This window comes from Nicotiana tabacum, chromosome 18, assembly GCF_000715075.1.
Source record: "Nicotiana tabacum cultivar K326 chromosome 18, ASM71507v2, whole genome shotgun sequence".
Lineage (NCBI taxonomy): Eukaryota > Viridiplantae > Streptophyta > Magnoliopsida > Solanales > Solanaceae > Nicotiana > Nicotiana tabacum.
The window spans coordinates 52,702,582-52,728,613 of NC_134097.1; the positions used below are offsets into that span (position 1 = coordinate 52,702,582).

At 35.5% G+C, this 26,032-nt stretch overlaps 1 protein-coding gene across 2 annotated transcripts; it reads right to left on the minus strand.

The window, feature by feature from the left end:
• Nucleotides 1-4,664: 4,664 nt before the first annotated feature.
• LOC107828438 (putative plastidic glucose transporter 2) lies at nucleotides 4,665-16,289 on the minus strand. Of its 2 annotated transcripts, none has more exons than XM_016655735.2 (15): nucleotides 15,874-16,289; nucleotides 15,422-15,523; nucleotides 15,007-15,115; nucleotides 14,798-14,865; nucleotides 14,586-14,718; nucleotides 12,969-13,068; nucleotides 12,769-12,881; nucleotides 12,585-12,678; nucleotides 7,868-8,021; nucleotides 7,536-7,679; nucleotides 7,325-7,398; nucleotides 6,696-6,784; nucleotides 5,943-6,057; nucleotides 5,574-5,757; nucleotides 4,665-5,008 (listed from the first exon to the last, which is right to left on the minus strand). In XM_016655735.2, exons 2-14 carry the CDS (start codon nucleotides 15,507-15,509, stop codon nucleotides 5,575-5,577), a joined length of 1,464 nt encoding a protein of 487 aa, XP_016511221.1. In that variant the 5' UTR covers nucleotides 15,510-15,523; nucleotides 15,874-16,289; the 3' UTR covers nucleotides 4,665-5,008; nucleotide 5,574. The 2 variants fall into 2 exon arrangements, with proteins under 2 accessions (XP_016511221.1, XP_016511220.1); XM_016655734.2 differs by having other exon boundaries at nucleotides 15,422-15,516; nucleotides 15,874-16,205.
• Between the last annotated feature and the right edge of the window lie 9,743 nt (nucleotides 16,290-26,032).

The window sequence follows — 26,032 nt, forward strand, 5'->3', positions numbered from 1 at the left end:
GTACTTGGTTATACCCTTTGGCTTAACCAATGCCCCTTCTACCTTTCAGCGTCTTATGAACCACTTATTTCAACCATTTTTGAGGAAATTTGTCCTAGTGTTCTTTGATGACATCTTAATATATAGTAAGACCTTACCAGAACATGCTTCTCATCTACAGTAGGTCTTTGATGTCATGGTTTCTAACAGTCTTCTAGCCAAACATTCTAAGTGTGTTTTTGGAGTTTCTAAGGTGGAATACTTGGGTCATTTCATTTCTAGTAAAGGTGTTTCTACATATCCTAAGAAGATCAGTGTTGTCCAACATTGGCCCACCCCCACTACAATGAAAAAACTAAGAGGGTTCCTTGGGCTTGCAGGATATTACAGGAAATTCATTAAGGGGTATGGTCTTATTCGTCGACCATTGACTGTGCTTTTGAATAAGGATAGCTTTAAGTGGTTTATAGATGCTACCTAAGCCTTTGATGCTCTGAAGTTGGCACTCACTTCTGCACCTATATTAGCCTTACCTGACTACTCCATCCCTTTTGTGGTGGAGACTGATGACAGTGGCACTGGAATTGGTGTTGTTCTGATGCAGCTTGGTCATCCTATAGCCTTTATTAGCAAGGGATTAGCTCCCAGACATGTTGCCTTGTCTGTCTATGAAAGGGAATTGCTTACCCTTGTCTTTGCTGTCACTAAATGGTCTCACTATTTGCTTGGCCAGCACTTTATAGTGAAGACTGACCAAAAGGCCTTGAAGTACTTATTAGAGAAAAATTTACACACTGATTCACAGCTTAGATGGTTATCTAAGTTGCTTCCTTTTGATTTTGAAATTCAACACAAAAAAGGAAAGGAGAATACTGTTGCAGATTCACTCTCCAGGGTAGATGGTGTTGAGTTGATGTCCTTGATGGTCTCTTTTGTGCAGACTAATTTATGGCAAGCTATTTCAGATAGTTGGCACAATGATCCTGAGCTTAAAGCTCTTATTGCTTCTTTAGTTCAACATCCACAAAAGCATTTTACTTGGATCAATGAGCAGTTAAGGAGGAAAGGGAAACTTGTAGTGGGAAATGATGCTATTCTGAGGATGCAGATCTTAACATTATGGCATTCTACTCCTACTGGGGGTCACTCTGGCATTGATGCTACTAATAGGAAGGTGCTAACTTACTTCTATTGGAATGGAATAAGGAAGGACATCCTGGATTTCATTCATAGATGTGATATTTGCTAGAGGAACAAGTATGACACCTCTGCTTACCCTGGGATCTTACAATCTCTACCTATACCTGCTACCCCTTGGACAGACATTAACATGGACTTCATAGAAGGCTTGCCTAAATCTAGAGGTAAGACTGTCATTTGGGTAATCATTGACAGGCTCACTAAGTATGGACACTTTGTTACTCTTGCTCATCCTTACACTGCCCAATCCCTTGCTACTGTGTTCATGGATTCCATCTTTAAACTTCATGGTTTCCCAGCCTCTGTCACAAGTGATAGAGATCCTATATTCATCAGTTCCTTTTGGAAGGAGTTCTTATCAGTTCAAGGTGTTACCATCCAAACTTCAACAGCCTATCATCCACAAACTGATGGCTAGAGTGAAGTGCTCAATAGGTGTTTGGAAACCTATCTGAGGTGTTTTTGCACTGATTCTCCTGCTAATTGGTGTTCTTTCTTATCTATAGCTGAATGGTGGTACAATTCCAGCCCTCATTCTGCTATTAAAACCACTCCTTTTGAACTTCTTTATGGCTATCCTCCTCCTATACACCTTCCTTACCTTCCTGGTGATTCCTCCATTGATGTTGTTGAAGACACTCTTTTAGTTAGGGAATTAAAACTTCAGTTAGCTAAATTCCATTTGGGCAGAGCACATCAACAAATGCAAGCACAGGCTAATAGTCACCGGTCTGATCGTTCCTTTAAGGTGGGTGATTGGGTGTTTGTTAAACTCCAACCTTATAGACAGTCCATTCTTTCTCTCTCTCTCTCTCTCTCTCTCTCTCTCTCTCTCTCTCTCCCTATCATAAGTTGAGTTCCAAGTATTTTCGTCAATATCCTATTGTTTAAAAAGTAGGAGCAGTTGCCTACAAGCTCATCTTTCCTCCTGATGTTCAACTTCATCCTACATTTCATAGCTCTCAACTTAAATTCTGTTACTCCCTACCCTCCACTATTGTTCATCCTCCTGTATTGGACTTAGCTAGTCCTTTATACCCCTCTCCTGAAACATTATTGGCTCGGAGACTCATCAAAAAAGGGAATAAGGTTGTTGCTTAATGCTTGATTAAATGGACTGATTTGGATGCAGCTCAAGCTGCTTGGGAGCTGGCTTCAGACTTGTGCACCAGATATCCCCACTTCACCCTTGAGGACAAGGGTGTTGTTCATCGATTCAAGAATGATACACATAATTCAGCTAGCAAGGTACCCAATGCCAACTCAGATGCCAGCTAGGATGCCATGTGGATGAGCAGTTAGTTAACATGTAACAGTTGTGCCGACAATTCAAAAAGAGGGAATGGTGGGAAAGTTAGTTAAAGTCAATTTCAGCTAGTTTGCTCTTCTTTTACATGTATTTGAATTCCTTGTATTAGATATATAAGTAGGAGAAATATAAGAGGGAAAACACATTATTGAATACTAAAAAAATTCTGAAATCTCTTAATCTCTGATCTCCTCTCTTCTCCTTCTTTCTTCTTATCTCTTTCTCTTCATTTCATCAGTGTTGCACTGATCGATACCTACAATTTGGTATCAAAGAACCTCCCAACTAGTGTAAGTTTGCAAGCCTCTGCTAAATTAACGAAATTGTCTTATGCAGTGAAGAATACAACAGGTTTTCCCATACGAGTCCCATGTTTCACTTCAATTGCAGGCTTCAGATTTTTGAGATGATTTACCCTTTGAGTTTTTCCACGAAGGATGGCTTAGAGTTAGGGATTGTTTGTGAATTTTGGGGTTGTTCTGAGTTTTTGGGGATGGTGCTGAGAGATGTTGATGCATGAATTGTTGGTATGGAACTGGTCGTCACAGCTAGTGGATCATTTTTGTGCTCCATACGCGCTGGTCGGAGGCAGGCCGGTATGGGAATCAGATGGCGCATGAGTTCACTAGTTGTAATTTGGGTGATTGAAAGGAGAGAGAAGAGAGAGAATTCTATCCGTTTCTTGTGGAGATGTTAATCAATAGAGTGTTGATATGTAATTTAACAACCAAGAAAGAATAAATTACTTCAAAAATTGGGGTAAGTTCAATTTGATGAGCTATTGGCAGGCCAACAGGAGGAAAATCTATGCATTGAAAATAGTGGCTATAACTTGTCAATAAATTGGGGCTAAAGGCCATTTCGGATCAATAGAAAAAATATGGGCTAATAAAAAATTTAGGGGGGGGGGCATAGAGCGTCATTTTCTGAAGAAAAAAAAAATTCTCATTTCATATAGAAAATTTTACCTCCTATAAAAAAGGTTGATACCTTATTTATTATAAATAAATATCCTTTTAAAAAATTATCTCCTATAACTACCTTTTAATTTTTATAGCAAAATATCTATTTATAGTCACTTCCTACATTTAAGCCATTAAATACTCCGTATATTATTTTTCTCTCTTCCCTCTCTCCTCCTTTCTCTTTCCTTTTTCTTCTCTTTTTCCCTCGGTATTTTACTCCCCTACTTTTAGAAACCCTAGCAGGGCCTGTGTTCCGCCAACAACAGATCCGGCCGACGGCCACTTCCCCTTACTTGTTGTGTCACCCCTAACCCCCTTCTCCGGGCGGCGATTTCTTTCATACAGTTGTGTTACACAATATAAATTTTTCTTAGATTTTGCATTGATTGTTCATGTTTGCCTTGTGAGATCTGAAGAAGTTCTCTCTCTAGTTTCCGTTTGATCCTTTAAATTGGCGCTTCTTCAACAATTGTCTTCATTTAACCGGCGGCGACGCCCCACATGGCGGTAGCCTGGATATCGGTGGATTGGGGATGGAGTTTGGGGCTAAGGAACTTGAAGAGTTTGTTACCTTTTTTTCATTGTATTTCAATGTATCTCACTATATTCCATGTATTCCATTGTATTCACTATCTTTAGTTTTTTTACTTTTTCAATATATTCACTATATTTAACTGTATTCAATGTAATTATATAATTTCAAAGCTTCACTTTGTTTCACGTTTTGTCTAGCAGTAATTTATGTATTCAGATGTATATATGTATTCAAATGTATCTGCAGTATGTATTCATATGTATTTGCACTATAGATGACCTGCTATACTTCATGTACTCAATGTATTTTTATGCATTTAACTACATTCAATGTAATTATATAATTTCAATATATAAATCTATTTGTAAAAATACCACTAAAAATATCCTAGTAAAGATACCACTAAAAAAAGAAAATATGGATTGAATCTCTAAGTTTGTTGAGTTATATTAAGAGTCTATCGCGTTAATTGATTCACTTTCCGTTTTTAAACAGATAAAAGACCTTTTTTTCCCCACAAATTCCGTTATTGTATTCACGAATACAACTCGCGAATACAATCTAATACATTCTTTGCTTAGCTGGACTCCTCTGTTTTCCGCCGAGTTTTGTTACTATATTCATACAGTAGCAAAAATACATCGAATACAATCTATAACAACTGAAAACATAGCTATAGGAAGTAATTTAGTAAATGGTAGATATAGCAAGCTAATAATCACTAAAAATAGTGGTTTCCGAAAATTCACACCAAGTCCATACTGTAACAGGCCTAACAGCGTTATTGTTAATCTTATAGGCGTCGCAACACCATCTCATTTCTGCCCCCAATACTAGGAGGCTGCTAATAGCTGACAGCCCTACTCAGATCCTATTTAACTCTAGTAGCAGAAATCCTGGCTGCTGGGGAAAAGCTGCTAGTGCCAAAAACAGTTAATGAAGACTGTCAATCAATTACAACGGATGGTGCTCGTTATCTTTTCCTCTTAAAGGAGCTTGATCTCTAGATTAACACGATATCTGCAATGCAAAAAGAACAGGATTAAAAAATGAGTCTCTCTGTAGGCTCTTATCACTTATCAGTTCAAAAGCTTTAACAACAAAAAGAACCATTTGCTATTTCTTTTTTGAAGCAGACATAATGGTTTCAATTCAAGAATTCTTTTTCAACTGAGAAACTTGTTTAGTCTTGGGACAACTTGGTGAGTTGTGTATTTGTGTCCCTGGTAGGTGGTCTAAACAAGTATGTAAACAAAAAATACTGGGAAAATGGAGAATATCTGATGGGCAAAAGACCAGGGAGAAGCTAAAACTGCAGCTTATATACAGGGCCAATGACACAGAGTTTCACCACATTCAATGTATAAAGCAGAGAAGAGCCTGAAAAGAGCCCATGATTTGATAATGGTTTATTCTTTCCCCGCACTTCCGAAGAACAATTTCTGAAAACTGGCAACAATTAAGGGGAATAAACATCTTCATCTTTTTTTTCAAGAAGAATGCATAAAGAACTATCTGGTACTGATCAGTTGTCTGCAGTATGCTCTGACAGCATCTATAAGCCCATTAGTTCCCAAAAACTTACTTTATTCTTGCGGAAGAAGGGCTATCTCAATTTCTTGAAGTGACTTTCCCTTTGTTTCCATCACATTCCTCTTTACAAAAACCACGGCCATCACGCAGAAGGTGCCAAATATGGAGTACAAAAAGTGCGGCCCAAGTTGCTCGAGTAAACGCAAGAACATCAGTCCAACAAAAAAGTTTACCACCTAAACAAGCACCACAGACAATTAAGAAAATCAGTTACAAAGATTTCTGCGCTCTCATCTTTCATCCAATCCATTTCCCCCCCAACTCAGTAATATGAATTGAACAATGGTATAGTCTATCAGCTGAACAAAGGTCTGATGCCGGTTGTAAATAAAAAACTGGAGAATTTGACGAGTCTAATTACCCAGTGAACTGACATACAAAATGCCATAGCTTTAGCCCTAATCCGACTGGGAAATATTTCTGGGAGGAGGAGACCAGGAACTGGACCAGCTCCAACAGCAAATGTCAAGACAAACCTGCATAAAGTCTCAAACAGATACATCTTGTTCAATATTAGTAGATGATGTCATTAATGAATTGAAGAGGAAGGCTTACATGCAAAATGAGAGAGAGAGACTTGACAACTTACTAGCTCATTCTTGCTCTTTTCTTTGGTATCAAGGAATAGTAACGACTCCATGCTTTAATCATTTTAAAGGTATCGATGGTAAATAGTGTGACAGGTATTTCAAAGCACAAAGCATGGCTCTCTGGTAGCAAACAAAGTGTAGGCTGTGGATATATTCAAATTGCTAAGTCTGTTTTAAGTATGTTTCTAATGATCGTGTTAATTGAGAGACGTGATAACTTACTAGCTCATTTGTGTCGCAATAATTCTTTGGAAATTTGTGGTGTTAAAAATGCCAGAGTATTTATGTGGCTATAAAAGCTTCTTACTGGGACAGAATAAGAAGTTGAAGTTAAATTATTTCCAAATCCACAAAGGGGTCATTCTTTTTGGAATGAACCAAAAAGAAAATAGGTTCACATAAACTGGAATGGAAGGAGTAAAAAAGTATCAAGTTCACCATAGATTGTTCCGTATTCCAGCACTGGACATCAACCTATACAAATCAAATCATCTGCAAGAATTTTAAGTTATGGGACTACTTACAGCAGCATGCCACCAACAGAGAAGTAAAAAGCTCCATAATTTGAAGCAACCCCACTTGATGCAAACACTTGAACGGCCATGGCTAAAGCCTGAATAAATTCAACGCCCCAGACATGTCAAATTTCAGATATTAGAGATGGTCAAATACCTCAAATAGGGTAAAGAAAAAAATAGAAGTGTTTGTTAACCAAAATTGCCAATTCAAGGTTTCCGTGAATAAGGGAAAAAAGATAGAATGAAATAGAATAATAATAATAATTCAAGCAGTGCCCACATATGGTCCAAAAAATGAATTCATATGTTATGCCACATTAGTTCTTTTATTATCCCCGATGAAGTAATAGTTGAATGTTATCAACACATATAGCGCCATGAGTTTCCTATAATTAGAAAATACAATAACTAGCCGCTAATCAGGATTTTCGGATTCCATCACATTAGCTCAGTTTCACCCTCTTTATTTCCTTCCAACAAACAGGTAATGGCACTTCTGTCGAGAATCCATGAAGTGAAAGACTCATCTTAATGCATTTTTGTGCCTTGAGCTCAATACATTTTTAGGTCTGAAGTTGCTTTCCAAGTATTAATGAATCCAGTCAAGCAGGTATACAATATAAAAGGTACATTACCATTCCAAAGAAGCTCCAATGAAGGAGGACTTTCCTTCCTAAGTTGTCCATCAGAACCAACGCAACAATTGACCCTTGGAAAGTGCAGAGAAGGAGAAGGTTAGCTATGGACTTAGGAAATAATACCATTGGACCAAATTAGAGAAATGTAACTATACAGGGGAAGATAGAAGAGAGGGACCACAACTCGAGGACGTTCTCTAGTCTGTACCTGTTAAGTTTGCAATCCCAACAAAAACATTTGCCAGGTTCGAGGATACTCCCGCACGTCTAAATACAGTTGAAGAGAAATAAAACACAGCATTTATTCCAGATAGCTGTTGTAAAGCAAATAGGGTTGACCCAATAAAAACAACTGCAAAAGGAGTAGGTAAATGACAATGAACTTGGCAAATTAAAAATGGATTAAGAGAATAAATGAAGAAGATTCTGCATGGCAGAGTTAGATGCCAAAACTTCATTATTATAAGAATAACTAGTTAACTACTAACTTTAGATTGTAAGGCAAATCGTTGAACTAAAACAGACATTTATTTTCTTTACCTCTAGAATGCCGACCATAAAGCAATTCAGAGATCTTAACACTTTCAGTCTCATCCCCTCTATCCGACTTTGAAAGCTCCAGCATTGCACTCTTAACAAGTGCACTTCCCAGAAGCCTCTGAAACTCGACTTCAGCCTCAGCAGATCTTCCTTGCTGCAGACAACAGAAAATTAAGCAACTAACTTAGAGCCCGTTTAGATTAGCTAGAAAAAAGTAGCTTTTAAGCACTTGGTCTTAAAAGCACTTCTGAAGTGTTGAAGCTCAATTTATGAATAAGCAGTTGATGTGTTTGGTGAAAAAGTGCGGGTAAGCATATTCTTTTAATTAAAGTGACTAAAATGGCCGTAAAGCTGTTAACACTAAAAATGAGCTCATTATTTTAAAAAAAAAGTTCTAAATTGATCAAATGCAAATTAATTTATATCACAATTCAAATTTAATTCTAAAATTGACTATATATAATTTTTTAAATAAGTATTGATTACTCATTTATTTAATGTATAATACTTAATTTTAAGTTTTTAACAAGGTAACTTCAAATATTTATTTAAATGTCATATTATCATTAACTAGTATTCATACCCGGGCGTTGCGTGAAGAATATAAAATATAATTTTTCATAAAAAAATATTACTTGAAAAATACGACACATACAAAGAAGTATGTAAATGATATTATTTTTATGAACATATAAATACACTGGATATTCATACATAGCTTGTTTGGATGGCTGTTACCCACTGTATCGTATCGTACTGTTTCTTTAAATACAATGTTTGTTTTGATTGTTACTTAAATTTTATTGTATCGTATCGTTAAATCCGTCGTTACATAACGACAAAATGTGTCACTTTATGTAACAACCGATTTGGTGTGGTCGCGTCGTTACCTTGTCTTTTTCTCTCAATCTCACCCTCTATTATTATTAAATTATTTTATTTTATCATTTATCCTACCTTTTTATATAGTAATTTTACGTTGTATCATAATTTTTCTTTATAATATTGCAAGTTTATTCTTCATATTGCTGGTGCGTGATATCATGAAACGATGACAAACGACACAATCTATCCAAACATTGTATTTATCAAACGATACAGTACAATACAATACAATACGATACGATACACATTATGAAACGATGCGTAACAACCATCCAAACAAGCTGGGGTCTATCCAAATTCTACTATTTTTTCTTGAATTACAATTTTATTATTTAAGTACTTGAAGAAATAGAAAAAAATTTAGAATAAAGTTTGCATTTAAATATTTAAAAATATTTATCATCTTTTTATTTTCTTCATGAAATAGTAGATAATATTATTATATAAACCTGCCAACTGATAAATATTGGTGCAACAATATGAAAAGAGATCAGTAATAATATAACTAATAGTTTGAAAAGTTGCCTGATTTGATAAATATATATTCCTTGGGGAATATTTTGGCCAACCAAGAAACCTTGCTATGGTGCATAATTCCATTTGTATATTGTTCGTAACAATTGTCATCGTTTGTGTTTGTGAGAATGCTGATATCTGCTAGCATAGTTGGATCAAATAGAAATTTTGAGAATAATCGGTTTTTAATTAAGACAATGTTGGTTATAGAGTTAAGGGCAGTAGTTTTATTTTTATTTTTTAAAGACGTGTATTTTGGGGCTAGGTGTTATCTAGGAATAAAGTTAATTACTTATCTCTTGAAATTTAAATGTTAAATTAATTTTTTAGGCGTTCTGCCGCTTGGATAATTTTGCAGATTTTCATATTGATAGTTACAAAAATTACATCCAACTTCCACATAACTTAACAGTAAAAAGTTTTTTAAAAAATCAATGTCTAATGTAATTAGAAATGCCGCATTTCACAATCATATTAGCAAAATTAAGCACACTAATTCTAAACTAACTAATATTATTACATTATTTACTTATCTTATCCTAATATTGCCAGTTGTCTTGAGAAATGCGAAGTGACTTATTATTAGGTTGTCACTTCGCTTAATGTGGATACTTGAAAGAAGAAACCACATTAATAATTATTTGCAGAGGAGAATGTGAATAAGAATCAATTATGAAGCTAGTTTAGAATTGTTGTTCCAAGCTCACGTTTCGGAAGAACTTTCGGGTGAATTGTTTTTTCATCCTTATTTCTTGTTTCTGTGTAACAGAAATATTAAGTATATAAATAAATTACAAACTGCAGCACAAAAAAATACTGGAGAATTTAAATTATTTTTTGTAATCAATTCAAATTATAAATATCCTAAGATTATATTTATTTCCTCTTTTCGTATATCTTTTTCCACTTCTATATTTAATTAGTTTTTCTATTTAGTATTTAACTTATAACTAAAATACCTTATTTTTTTATTAAATTGTAATTTTGAATTCATTAAAATTATAAAGAGACTTTAATTATTTTGTTCAAATGTCTAAAGAGAGAAGCCTTCTATTATTCACATTCTTCAATTTTTCTAAATTTATAAATAATACTTATGTATATTATTTACTATAATTTTATCTTGGTTATTTTATTTTTTTGTGTTTAAATTTTTTTTAAAAATAATGTATAATTTATCAAGTGGCTTTGTATTATCTTGACACTTCGCTTAATCTTATGAATAACAATTCTTTTTCCTAAAACTACCAAGTGACTTTTTATTATGTTGCTACTTGGCTTAATATGGTGTCTTTGCCTCCCTTTTTTATTATATTTATATATAGATAATATATAATACATAGATACCTCCTTTAATATAACATAGATAATATAGATTTCTTACTTCGTCAAAAATATATGTTATTTATATTATTTTGTATAAATGTATCAATATTTTGATTATTTTCTTTCTACATTATATGAAATAAGCAATTACATTTTTCTTCTAATTTATTTTCAATATAAAGTTTTGATTTTTACATTTTTTACTTCGTCAAAAATTTATGTCTTTTATTTATTTTGTATAAAATGTATCAATATTTTTAGAATATATTTTCTATATTCTATGGAATAAGCAATTAGACTTTTTTTCTATTTTATTTTCAATATAAAATTTGATTTTTATATTTTTTACTATGTTACTTGTATTTGTTTCAAATTCAAACTAGACTTTTCTTCTATATTTAAATTCAAATTCAAAAAGAGTAACTAATTATTAACAACACATAATGCATAATTTAATTTTTAAGAAATTTTAAATTCAAAAAGAAACTAATTATTACCTAACCTAACTCATTTTGTCCTAAAATTGCCAAGTGACTTTTTAATATGTTGTTACTTGGTTTACTATGGTATATTGATAGGTTCCCCTTCAAATATTTCGCAAAACTGTGCAGCTTGTGTATTCTTGGAGAGCTTATGAAGCATGTGTGCACGGATATTATTTGCAATGAGTATATGCAATACAATAATAGTAGAAAATATTAGGAAACTTTTCTAGTGACCTACAAAAATGGCTGGAAAACTGCAACGGTATAAGGCAATCATTTAGTTGTAGAGATGGAAAGGCAAGTGACTCAACAAAATTAAAAAAACGAAAAGGAGCTCTGATTTTTGGTGTAATAGGTGGTATTTTGAGGTTATAAAAGTATATAATGGGTAATATGGTAAACTACTGGTCAAAACCCAACTAGATTTTAAGCCAAAAAGTCATAAGTTGGGGTTGCCCAACTTGTTGCTTTTAGCTTATTTTGGCTTAAAAGCTGCTTTGGTGTTTGCCAAACAATGAAACAAGCTAAAAGGTGTTGTTAAGCCAATTTGACCAGTTTTTGAGCCAATTTGACCAGTTTTTGAGCCAATCCAAACACCCTCTTAATTGACTAGCATGTGAAAGCCAATTGAGCCTTGTCCTTAGTGATATCATTCCTTTGCTTATAGTATATTAGTAAATAAGCCAGTTTGTAGGACAAAAATGGAGTAGAAATCCCATAATAACAGACCAAAAAAAAATTCCAAAACCATCTCACTGTATTCATTGATCTATCGAGTAGAAATTTATACTTGCACAACTTGCATATCATAAGTTATGTAGCCTTGTGTCTTAGGATTCAAAAACAATACTCCAAAACCAATAATGTTTTCATTTTGAGAAATTCTGAGCTCCCTCTACGGGAGAAGTTTTATTCTTCCATTATCTTTCTCTTGTTTGAGACAAATCTGCATCTAGATTATTGTAGTCTTTTACAATCCAAGAAGTTGGGACGAGATTGTCAATAAAGGATTACCTATAGAAATAGGTAAAGAAATTTCCACCCAAGATTTAATAGTTGGTCCATTCTCAACAACCTCACTAAAGTCCATCTTGTTGCCACAGGAATGAACAAAAACAAATAAGTTTTGACTAATGTGATAAACATACCAATTAGTGCTCCAAAGACTTTACCCCTTTTATTTATGCCAAATAGCTCTAGACTATATATTAGCTTAAACCTTATGAAAAGTGCAATAGGGAGGAACAAAATGTAAAAAGATAGTGGTGATGCAACCCTTTATGAGCAAGGGAACATAATTATAAGAAAGTAAAAGAAAACGATACTTGAGAAGAGATTGGACACTCAGCCAGTAAAATTGTCAGCACCAAAGGAATTCACTTGGTATACATCTAAATATGTATTAGCTTAGAGACCCTAGGAACTATAGCAACTCAAGAACTCAGTCAGAGGATGAACATTGAGAATAATCATCAAAGGAGCAAGAGGCCCATACATTAAAATACCTTATATAGCCAATGAGGGGACTCAGCACAGAACATCATAGCAAGTGCAAGTATTGCAGCTGGAATAGTAGATACCCAAAAGCATACACGCCACCTGTACACATAATGAGCTCAGATACAACTTCATTGCTACACAAAGCAAGTCATCTACAGAAGTTTTCCCAGTAAATACTATTTATCGTACCAACCCACTATGTTCTTGACAGGGATCCCTATGACAAGAGCTGCCATCAGCCCAAGACATGTTGCTATTTGGATCGAACTCCCATAAGTACCCCTCACATGAGCAGGAGAAACCTGCATCAATATCAAGAGTTTAAACAGAACCTAAGAAGGTTAGAAATAATTAAAAGCATCATACCCTAAAGCTGATAGTAGCTTTACCTCTGTTACGTAAAGAGAAGCAACAGGAGGACCCACGCCCAATCCTAATCCCACTAAAAACCTTCCTGCAAGCATGCCTGCCAGAGTTTTCGCTGTTGCACTGGAAAATACATGTGTCACTACCAGTCCAAATGACTTTAAGAACAAAAGAGATAATAGGAATTCTGATACCAGAACCATGAGACAGAAAACATAAATTCTGTTACTTCTAGTGGGACTAGCAAAGCATCTTTTCGAAAGGCTCAGACAAGATCAACAGAACTCAGAAATTTCCACAAAAAGCATTGTTAAACAGAAGGAAAATGAGAAAAGATAAGAAAAGTCAACTCCTATGCAAAGGGCGCAGGAGTAATTTTAAGTGATTCCAGTCTTCCAGAACAACTGTTAGAAGTTCAAATCTCATGTTATCCTGTCGAGAACAAGTCTTCCACATACTCAAACAAACACTTAAGCTATGCACATAGCACTAAACATCGTAATTCTTAACTAACTGAAAGATCATACAATGAGTTGCGAAGGAGAATGAAACTTCACAGAGGAGAGCAAGAAGATGATGGGAGGGGGAAACAACGTGAATGCACTTGAGAGATCCAAAAGCAACATTCAGTTATTCAAATTCCCCAGAACTAAATTCACACATTCAACCAACACATCCAATAGCTTTTTTCAAGTGAACTACAAATGCTTCTACAGAGTAACGTTCATAATGATCACTAACAAGCGTAAAATACCATCTAATCCACAAATGTACACTAAGACACCCCAATGTAAAAGCACATAACTGAACAAACTACAAAGCAAAACTTCTAGCTTAATGTAAGAGGAATAAACCCTTTTCCCAGTATTATACTCAATGGGCTAATGTACATGTTTCTTAAGCCATATGCCTTAGTGTCTACCATATGCAAGCTATACGGGCTTCGCAGTTTACAAGGTTAGAAGACCTAGACATCTGTCATATCCTTAGTTACAGGTCTAATCCAAATTGATCCAGATTGATATTACGAGAATTACTTATGAGACTTGATAAACAAAAGAAAAATGGGCCAGATATTGCACTGCTTCCATAGACCCAATATCCGTCAGTCTATTTAGGATATCTTTTTTATATTTTAATATTTAATAAATGGAGATAGTAGTTTCTTCCCAGCAGCACATTATTGAAAAGTCATTCTTGTATCTATTTTTTTTTTTTCCTTTTTTACTTTTGGCATAGTTCTTTCAGATAAAAATCTCTCAGAACTTTGGCTCCTGCAAAATCCTTCCCGTGAAGATATCCAAGTAAAACTTTTACAACAGGCCTTCCCTAAATCATGGACCTTTTTCTTTCATAAACTTCTCAGTGCACTGCCTTCCTATAAGTCCTTACTGGAAACATTACCGGAAAGAGCCTTCCCTAGAAGAAGCATGTAAGACCCTAAGAACCGCTTAACGCCAAAAGGAGCATGGCTATTTCTCTCAAACCTAACAAGCAATTCAGCGATCTTCTATACTTTAAGTAGAACACAAAGAGATCATATTGAAAGCACAACAAGTTCAGTAATAAGAGGAAGAACCTTTAGTCTACCACCCAAACCATTGGATATAGATGAGCATTGGAGGAAATTTGGACTTTACCATAGAGAAGCACCCATAATCATAGGCAATGAGCACAACTGAAAGGCTCGACGACGGCCAACTCCATCAGCAATCCAACCACTAATCAGGGATCCAGCAAAGGCACCAGCTAGACAAGTACTCACCACCAAACCTTCATTCATGGAAAAATATTGAACTTGAAATTCCAAAAAGAAATGACGGGTATTCCAAAAGAATAGAATATCAGTTACCTTCAGCCAATGTATCCCCACTGAAGCCAAGATCAATTGAAATGCTTTCAAGTGGTTCATTCACTACCCTGCAGATGAGACAGGGAACAGGACAATATTTCTTTTAATCATGGAGAAAATCTCTGAGAACAATTTCCAGAATTAACCCAAGACGATACTCAAGATTATAAAAAGACAGTGTAGAGGAAAGAGTATGATCCAGAACTAACCCAAGATGATAGCCAAATAGAAATGCAACTATTGTTGCCACAAGTACATGCGGGCACGAATACCTCCAAGAGGGATTTGTCATCTCTTGCTCGCCATTCTCAAGGAGATCTAAGTTGAAATTCAAGAATTCAAAAGAATATCAAACAAAGCATCATAACGAGTATGACAGGAAAAACAAAAAACATTCTTTTAGCTCTGCCTTCTTTTTCCATTTTAATTTGTCGTGCAAAGGAAATGCAGTCAGAATAAGGACATATACTATTAAATTTCTACAGTATCTGACAATTCTAGATAATTGCACCCCCCGGACCAAAACAATTGAGTGTAACCTTCATGAATAATCCTCTTCTACTAGATTTCTAAAATTAATGCACAAGATAAAATGCAGTGTTCGCAACAAGAGAGCTGACTCACCAGAATTGGCTTCGACATCAGCATTCATGGAATCCTTGGATGTCACGCGCTTATTCATTGAGGATGAAGCACGCAAGTGTCCCCACATACCACAACTGCGCTCTTAAAGAGAATCGACATCACTCAGTGTCACATAATAGTAATCCAAATCATTTGTTAGGGCTTGCTACCTTTATTAAGAAAACTGTTCTAGATGTTACAGCAAAACAAGCATAAAATTCTATAGAAACCTAAAACAACAACTATTGCTATACAGAACACTACTGTAGGTAAACATTATCATAGAGATCACAAAGGCTCAAGCATGCTTCCATTCCTAGTACTCGAACATGAGAACACACTATAATCATAATCAACTTACACAAACAGAAAAAACTATAAACATCAAAAGAAAATTCTAAGGAATTCGCGAACATTCTACATAAATATTAACGATTTATAACTTCATCTACCTTTCTCTTACGATCCGATCATCAAACGGTTTGAGAGAAAAAAAGAAATCCAATAGAAGCAAAAGCAACCGCAACGCTGGCTAGAAGAGTCCTCGTCTCACACGACTCTGCTGGAACAGACGAAACTTCTGGAACCGCCTTAACTGTATCTGTAGATGCAATTCTAGAAAGGAGGAGGATGAGTGATCTATGGTTGCTAGTAATATACGCCTGGTGTGATTGCTTCACCAGCTTCTCTTTCATTCTGTTTTCTTTTAAAGAAAAAGAAGATGACGACACTGCAACTGTTATTCTTTTTTCTTCATTTTGGAATAGTCGTAATAAAAATGAATAATCACGTCTGATTTAAGATGGTGAAATAAAAAAAAATGTATAATTCAGAGACAGTTATCTATTTTTTGAGTTTGTTAATTATAATTAACTGATGTTTTTTTTTTTTTGTGTGGAAAAAGTAGATGCTTTTTCAAAGATTCAGGTGAGATCTCTGTGGTTTTCGCGGATGATGCCTCTGCCACGTGTTGGTTAAAATATGTGTCACTATAACAGATGGCATATTCGTTGTATTGATCATTTCACTTATGGTTTTGTGAAGAGCCAAGTAATCAATTGGACCTAATTGGAGAAACTTATGTTGTACCGAACCATAATCGTCAACTAAATTCTCTCTTTCGCTAACACAATCTTGTTTCCCTAGTACTCTGACGCGACCGCGTGACACAAATCTAGGAGACGTATTAACTATTAAGTACTTCTTTGTTCAGTTTATGTAAATCTATTTTCTGTCCGTTTAAAAAAAATAATAAATTTAATAATAATTTAGCTTAAACTTACAATTCTATCATTAATGAGAATCTTTTATAACCACGCAAATACTCTGGGCCCTTTTTTAACTTGTTTAGGATCACAAATTCAAAAATTCTTCATTTTTTCTTAAACTCTATGTCCAGTCAAACATGTTCACATAAATTGGAATGGAGAGAGTAACGTATTTGCATTTGCAGTGAGAAATATGTATTTGCAATTTGTGTTATACTTTCTAAAGAGAAATTGTAGAATACATAAGTTAACCCGGAACTTATATCAAATTCCGATGATACATTTTTTGACCATCAAAGTCACTTCACACAATCAACTTTTTAATGTGAACTAAGATATATCACTTTTTATTGACCAATTTTTCAAAACGTGTGTAATGTCACGCACCAATAAAGTCCTGACACAACAACAACAACAACAATAACAACAACAACAACAACAACAACAACAATAATATAGTATTCCCACAATATGAGGTATAAGAAGGGCAATGTACACGCAGACCTTAAAATTACAACTATATTGCTTAATCATCTTCTTTTCTCTAGCAAATTATCCTCATGCTGTCGACCGCTAGCAAAATCCAAACCACCACCTTTTATTTAAAACAAAAAATTAAAATGGAAAAGCTCAAGGAAGTGTGAAGAATAAAAATCTTGAGATTAAGTGTAGAGTTTAGTATGAGTACAATTGACCTCGTGTGCTTAGTAAGTACTATGACTTGCTTCGGCAAGGTAGTGGCCAGAATTGCCAATATACTCACTTAACAACCTGTTCAATTCATAAATATGCAAGTGTACAACAATGATACCAAAATCTAAGCATGAAGTAAAGGTACAACCAAACAGTGCATATAGAGAAGATGTGCACAAGTCTAGTAACAGTTTAGCAACTCGGCATATAGAGAAGATATGCGTCTAACATCAATAAGTCCTCACAAGTTTCATATAGAGAAGAATTGCGTCTAACATCAATAAATCCTTACAAGTTTCATATAGAAAAGATATGCTTGAATAAGCAAGCAAGCTGCATAGGTGAACATATAGAGAGAGAATATGTACTGTGAATCAATTCTTCAATAAAAGCAACATCTAGAGAAGATATGCATAAAGAGGCATGTATACATTCCTCAGCTAGCATATAGAGGACATACACGATAAAAATCATGTATACACCAAAGGTATTTGCATATAGAGAAGATACACAAAAATCAAACACTGATTAATTTCCATAATCCGTGTGTATTTCATCAATAGAGAAACATGAGAGGACGAACCTAAGGGGATGAATCCTTATCCACACTAAGGTTTATGCATGTGCGAAGTGTACGATTACAACTCAAATTAGGCGGTTACACCATACAACAATGAATGTCATGTTTCATCAAGTTTGAATATTGATTTTTATTTATATATATATATTTGGATCGGGCCTTGGGTGGCCCTGGAAGGATTCAACAGTTTTTATTGAAAGTTGGCAGTTTGAAGAACTTTAGAGTTCATAAGTTTGAGTTGCGATTGACATGTGTTATTGCATTTCGCTTGGGATGGTTTGCATGGGACCCTAGGGGCTCGGTTGAGTTTCAGCTTATTTGGAGCAAGTTTAGAAGAATTGAGTTGCTGAAACAGGGCTTTTCTGTAGCTAGCCTAACTTTACGAGAGAATTTCTCCCAATATATAAGTAATTTGGAGATAAACCAAGAACAAAAGCTATAGCCCTTTGCATTTAGTTATTCAGAAATTCAAATTGTTTGTCATTTCTACATTTTTGGCAAAAAGCTATGACTATTTTAATAAAGGATGGAGTTGCAACTTTTGGTAGAGTCTAGTGTCAGCGCCCAAGACTCCACATTGCAGTGCATGTGGTGCTGCAACCAAAAAGGCAAAAAGGGCCAGCGCCCAGATCTCCACTACTTTGGAGGATTGAAAGCTCGATTTTGGGAGGTTTTGACCTATATTTTTATCTATATGCTTGGGGTAAGTGATTATAATCAAAATCTATGATTTATACATGAATCTATCACTAGATTTAACATCAAAACATAAGATGAAATAACAAAAGATAGGGTTTTATCCAAAAGTTAGAAAAGTGTATTTTAAGGTTTTGAATGTCGATTTGGACTTGGATTTGGAAAATAATCACATATTTGGACTTTTATAGTCATGAGTCAACGAGATCCAACCTTATACTAGAGTATTGATCATGTAGCATTGGTTGACTTTTTATTGACTTTTGGGATTTGATGAAAGTTTGAATTTTTATTGTTTGGAGTTGGTTTTTATAGCTTTATTTCACTTTGTTGAGTATTGTTTGGGAAAGATTGGGCTCGTTGGATGGCTTTGGATCTCAAAAGGGGATTTTGAAGAATAGAGCTAGCATAAGGTGATCTATAAGCATGGTGACAATATGCGGGCGCCAAGGTTATTGTCACAACCCAAAATCCCACCAAAGATCGTGATGGCACCTAACATGCCAATTAGGCGAACCAACAGATACAACTACCAAACATTCAATTAAGGTAGAAAGAACTACCCCAATATTCTAAAATCGATCAATGTCATAGATAATAAATCTAAAACTGAAGTAGAAGTACGGGACAACATACAACCCCCAGAGCTTGTACCAAGTGCTAATTACAAAGATCCAAAGTAAATGCAATATCATCATAATCAGGTAACAGTAATAACGATAAATAAGGTGACTCTAGGGCATGCAAACGGATATGCAGTACTACCTCGAGTCTCTATTGTCTACAGCTAAGTACCTTTGGAAACCCATTTGGTACCAACACTTGAATCTGCACAAGTGCATAAGTGTAGTATGAGTACAACTGATTCAACGTATTTAGTATGTATCGAGCATAGCCTCAATGAAGTAGTGACGAGGCTAAGACAAAACACTCACTTTATAAACACGTGCAAGTAATAAAATAAAAAAGCAAAACAAGAGAAAAGACGAGTAATAATGAAAAAGGTCAAATAAGAGAACTAATCAAAAAGTTTCGGGGATATGACAACATAATCATAACCTTATAAACGAATTACACAAGAGAGAAGAAATAAGCATAATGTATCATCTCCATTGCAGTGAGCAATTCGGTCCAATCATACTACTGTTGCAGCATACAACCCGATCTCATATTAATATCATTGCATCGTGCAACCCGATCCACTTGACTAACTGTTCTGGAAGGCGGGAAACTTATGTCTAGCGATCATGGGAAAGCCAAAACTTGTATATAATAAGTCAATATTGGTTTCACACCAAGCACATGTGTACCAATGACAAGCATAGTAGAGTGCATGGGTATAGATACGGAAAAATTATTAACATACGAAAATAGATAAGCATGACAAGGTGCAATAGGAAACAAACATCTCAAAAGCTATCTCGAAGGTATTTCTCAACAAGGCCTAAATATGATCACTAACATGCGCATAATTGAGTAGTCTCAGAGTCCATTATACATAAGTTGATAATACATAAACAAACAAAAACATGCATAAGACTAACTCTACCCCAACATGCTATAACCTTGGATACGTATATACTCCCGTAACCACGAATATGCATCGTTCCCAACACACTAAGAACATAGCACATAAGACCATATCCAACCTAATTCCCTCAAGTTAAGGTTAATCAAGATACTTATCTCTTTCTGGAACAAGCTCAACAATCCAATACTGCTTTTCCTTTTAGAATTCGTCTCTAATTGCCTTAAATCTAGCTAAAATAATACTTAATAAGATCAAATAAAGTCATAAAAACTAATTCCAAACAATAAAGCTTCAATCTATAATCAATTCTCAAATGTCAACAAAAGTGAACCAGGGCACACATGGTCAAAACCTGAGTTTAGGACTAGATCACTTTAACCCACAACCTTACAAGTACAAATATGTGATTAGATTCCAAATTTTAGTCCAAATCGGTACTCAAAACATCAAAATATACTCTCTTAAGTTGTAAATAAAAATCCCATTTTTTTTAAAATTCCATGTTTTGGGTGTCGAAATCCTAGGGAACCAAGATATATGATCAAGATCAAATAGAAATATTTACCCCCAAGTTAGTAGTGAAAACCTCTTAAAATCTCCTTCTCTCGTTCTTCAAAACTCAAAAATGTGAAAAATGGGCAAAATCCCGAATTTTTGGACTTAAAATACTAGTGGGGCCAAAATACTCTTTGCGATCGCGAAACTATTCCTACAATCGCGTTGCACTGCAGACTCACTCCTATGTAATTTCAAAAGTGCCAATGCAATCGCAAAACACCATCCATCCCTAGCCAATCCTACTATACAGTCGCAACCACAACCACGTGATCACAATACTTCACCTGCCCAAAGCTAAGCGATCGCAAAATGAAACCATGCGACCGCAAAGGCCAAAAATCTCAGCCCCCTCTTGCTCCACTATGCGATTGTATCCCCAACTATGTGATGGCGATGAGTAAACCATCCCCTGCCACAAAACTCTTACGTGATAGCTTGACAAGCTCCACGATCGCGAAGCACACTAGCAAAAACCAGCAATCTCAAATATGCTCAAGGTGGTCCAAAACTCACCCTAACCCCTAAGACCCCGTCCAATCTCAACAAGTTCATAAATACTACCTGGGTCTATCCAAGGCCTCAAAACACATACAGAGTTCATCACATCTAAGAATTAAAGGCCAAACCACTTGTTTGACTCTCTTAAGTTCATAAACATCCAACCAAGCATATGATTCATACCTAGGCACCTCGAACTTCAACCAAACTTTGCATACAAGTTTCATCCAACCACACAAATATATCCATAGTCCTAGAATACTAATTGGAGTTTGATACCATCAAAGTTAACTATTGGTCAAACTTATGAACTCAAAATTTCTTCAAAATGCCAACTTTCGATAAATGGTGTTGAATTCTCCTAGGAACCTCCAAAACCAAATTCGAACACATTCCCAAGTCCAATATCATCATACGAACCTATTGAACTTCAAATCTTGATTCTATGGTTATTTTTAATAAAAAATTAAACCTTAATTAACTCATAAAACTTAAGGCTTCCAAAATAGAACTAAGTGTTCCAACTCACCCTCGAACCCCACGAAAACCAAAAATCACCCATCCTCGCAAGTCATATAACATCAAATGAACCTACAAATAGGAGAACGAGATTCTAAAACTCAAAACAACCAATCGAGTCATTACATTCTGCACCTCTAAAACAAATATTTTTCCATTAACAAGTTTAGAAATGTCCCTAAATTGCCAAAAAGATATGGGTATTTTCTCCACATATTAGACTTGGTCTCCCAATTAGTCTCCTCGCTCAGTTGACCTCTCTAAATCACCTTCACCAACACGACCTCCTTTGACCTGAGCTTTTGAACCTACCTGTCCAAAATGACCACTAGCTCTTCTTCATAAACCAAATTCTCATCTAATTGCATTGTGTTCAAGTCCAGAACGTCCGACTTATCTTCATGATACTTCCAAAACATAGATTACATGAAATATTTGATGAACTCCCGAAATGCTAGGAGTCAAAGCAAGCCCATAAGTGTCACGAACCGAAATCCCACCAACAGTCACGATGACACCTAACCCCTATGACTAGATAAGACAACATCCAACATAGAACAAACCCAATATAATTAAGATGTAGTATCACTGAAATAGTATAAATAGCGGAATAAATCATTCAACAACGGAAATTATAAAGACACTACAACAACAATCCTCCAAAACAAGGTAGTGCGGAGTCATGAGCCCTAAAATAAGATACAACATTTTCTCAATAATACAAAACTATTTGAAATCTGAATAACAGTATAAAAATAAGAGAAAGAGGACTCCAAGGGTGTACGAGTGATCATGTAGTATTACCTCAAGTCTTCTTTGTCAACTACTAGATACCCTCTTGAAGATTACTACTACCAATGCCCAGATCTGCACAAAAATGTGCAAAAATATATTATAAGTACAGGACAACATGAGCTTAGTAAGTAGCAATATTAACCTCGGTGAAGTAGTGACAAGGTTCAAATCATGTGATACCTATTAATCAAATAAATATGTAAAATTCATATTATACAAAACAATATTATGAAATGAGATTCAATATCACCAAAGATTATATCAAGAGATATCAACTCAACATGGACAATTATAAGGCTTATAACAAAGGCATCAAGTAGCATGTTAGCATTCAACATACATATCATAAACAATGCATGATATGGTATAAAGGATTCACTTGGATGGTCAAAACATCCACCTTTATGCTCAAAACTCACCAAATCTGGTTCTATATTAGAATCAACCAAACATTTGTCAATTTATCACAATCTGCGTGTATGCCATCAAGAGAGAAACATGAGAGGGCAAGCCTAAGGGGGTGGATCCATATCTACATGCTGCATGGCAAAGACTTCATGGCATAACAGTAATAATATCACCACAACTATACGGCAAAAATCTCATGCCACAACATTAATAATATCACAATAGCCGCATAGTAGAAACATTGTGGCATATCCAATTTAATCTGCTCAACATGTCCAAATGTCCCATAATCTTAGATTGAAATAAAATTTCACCTTTAAAGAGGTATATGCTCGCAAATAGTCAATGAGGTGCACAAGGACACAATAAATAAAAGTGTGGATGTGTGCTCAAGATGTGAATTATGACTATGGCTAAATCAAGTATAACAACAGTTTCATGAGTATCCCATCTTGGCCAATTACAAAGTAGTAATCCTAAACATGGATACTAGTATGGAGGGATAAGCTCATATGGTTATAAAATTGATTAAAACATAAATCATGGACGATACGAAAGGAAACAAAGCATAATAAAAGCCTAACGTCTAATCCGGTTAGGAATTATACACATCACCCATATATATGCTCATCGCCTCGCATATATGTCGCTTCCGACATATTTCAATTAAGCAAACACGGTCATATCCTAAGGGTTATTCCCTTAAATCAATATTTGGAAAAATATTTTAACTTAGCAAGCCAAATCAACTCTTCAAAACTATCTTTCCTTTAGAAATGACCTTCCACCATCTCAAATCTAACAAAACAATACTTAATAATTTCAAATAACATCATAGGATTCAATTCCAAACAAATAAAGCTTCAATCTTTAATCAATTTCTAAAAAGTCAACAAAAGTCAATCCGGACTCACATGGTCAAACCCGCGTTTATGGGTATATCTCATTTATCCATAACCTCACGAGTCCAATATGTATTTAGTTTTAAAATCCTAGACAAAATTATTACTCATAAGCTCAATTTGCACTCTCTTAAGTTGTAGGAAAAACACCCAAGTCTAAATGATTTAGGGCACAAAATCTGTCATAGATGTGAAATTCGCTAATTTTCATTATCAGCTTTCTCATCACATGAATGAGACATAACTTCTTATCATAAGAATAGTGAACTTTTAACTTTAAAATCCCATGTTATAGGTGTAGAAAATACATATAGATTCTTGAAATATAACCACAAATTAGTAAAAATCACTTAACCTCTTGCCATTTATGAAAATCTCCTTGAATAATCACCCATCTCCTAGTCTAGGGTTCAAAATATGAGAGAATGGGCAAAAATCCCGAAATCCCCAATGTACTGCGCAGGGATACCCTTAATTAACACAACCCAAGCCTCACATTTGCGAAGCACAAGTCTGCCTCTGTCCAAAATCCTCCTTCGCAAATGCGACATGAGTCTCCCGAATGTGAAGGCCATCTGCCTTACCTCTTCATGAATGCGACCAGCTCCATTGTGAATGCGAAGGCCAGTGACTTAGCCCCTTCGCAAATGCGACTTACCTTCACAAACATGAAGGCCAAAACCTCAAGGCGAATTTCTTTCTTCACGACCGCGACCCTTCCCCCGAATTTGTGATACACACTAGATACCAACAAAATTCAGCTATCACAAGCATGCTTCGAGTCGTCTGAAACTCACCCGAGCCCCTCGTGACCCCGTCCAATCATACCAACAAGTCAATAAACATTACTTGAACCTATCAAGGCTTGCAAACACATACCAGGTCATTGCATCTAAGAATCAAAGGCCAAACCACATGTTGAACTCTCTTAAGTTCATAAACTTCTATACTTCCAACCAAGCGTCTGATTCATGCCTAAAAACTTTGGGTTACAACCAAATTTTGCACACAAATTCCACTCAACAAAATGAACCCATCCATAGTCCCGGAATAACAATCAGCGTCCTCTAATGTCACGCCCTAACTTCGAGGAGCGCGACCGATGCTCAACCGAGATAACCTGGCCGAACAAGCCTGTTAGATTTCTTTTAAACCAACTCACCCATAAATAAAGAATATATACATTTCATTAATTAGAAAATGATATAGTCAAGTGTACCTCTCCAATTCAGTACCATTAGATGCATCATTTACAAATCTCCAAGTAATACATTTTACAACCATAGTTTAACAGTGTAAGCATATGATACAATTACGACACCTTTAGTTTAACTTGCCCAATACCCATACACAACCAACACTATGTATATGGAGCCTCTAATGGATACAAAAGAGTACAATGATAGTGCTGGCAACAAGGCTCCGATTATACCTCAAAACATAATAATATATTTGGAACAAGAGATACACGACCCCGGAATGAAGTGGGGCTCACTGAATCAGCTGGGAGAATGTGAACCGCTATCACTGGTCAATGCCTTTCGCTGTAGAACCACCTCCATCCATTAAAGATGCAGCTCCCCTGGCAAAAAGGACACTAGTACATGTCGAATAGTACTAGTATGAAAACCAAAAACCTATTCAAGGACTTGGAAATACAACATGAATATGATGAATCATGGAAACAATAAAAAGGCTTAGATGACTGGTAAATCCATACTATACTACCAAGAGTTTCCAACAACATTAATAAATTTTAAGATGAGGATCCTTTATAACCACCTTGACATAAAGCGGCCCCACCACCTCACCCCAATTATATATGGGTAGAGGTGTAATCACAATACCACAAATCTTACACAAGAGGCCCTACCGTCTCACCCTAATGTATGCGGGTGGAGGTGTATCCACAATACAGAAACTTAACACAAAACGGTCCTACCGCCTCACCCCAATATATGTGGTGGAGGTGTAATCCCAATACCACAACTCAACACAAGCGGTCCTGCTGCCTCACCCCAATGTGTGCGGGTGAAGGTGTAACAACAATGCCACAATTATATACAAAGTGGCCCTGCCACCTCACCCCAGTATATGTGGGTGGAGGTGTAACCACAAAATCATGATTTGTATTTTCAAATGATAATAGTTCGTATAAAAGGT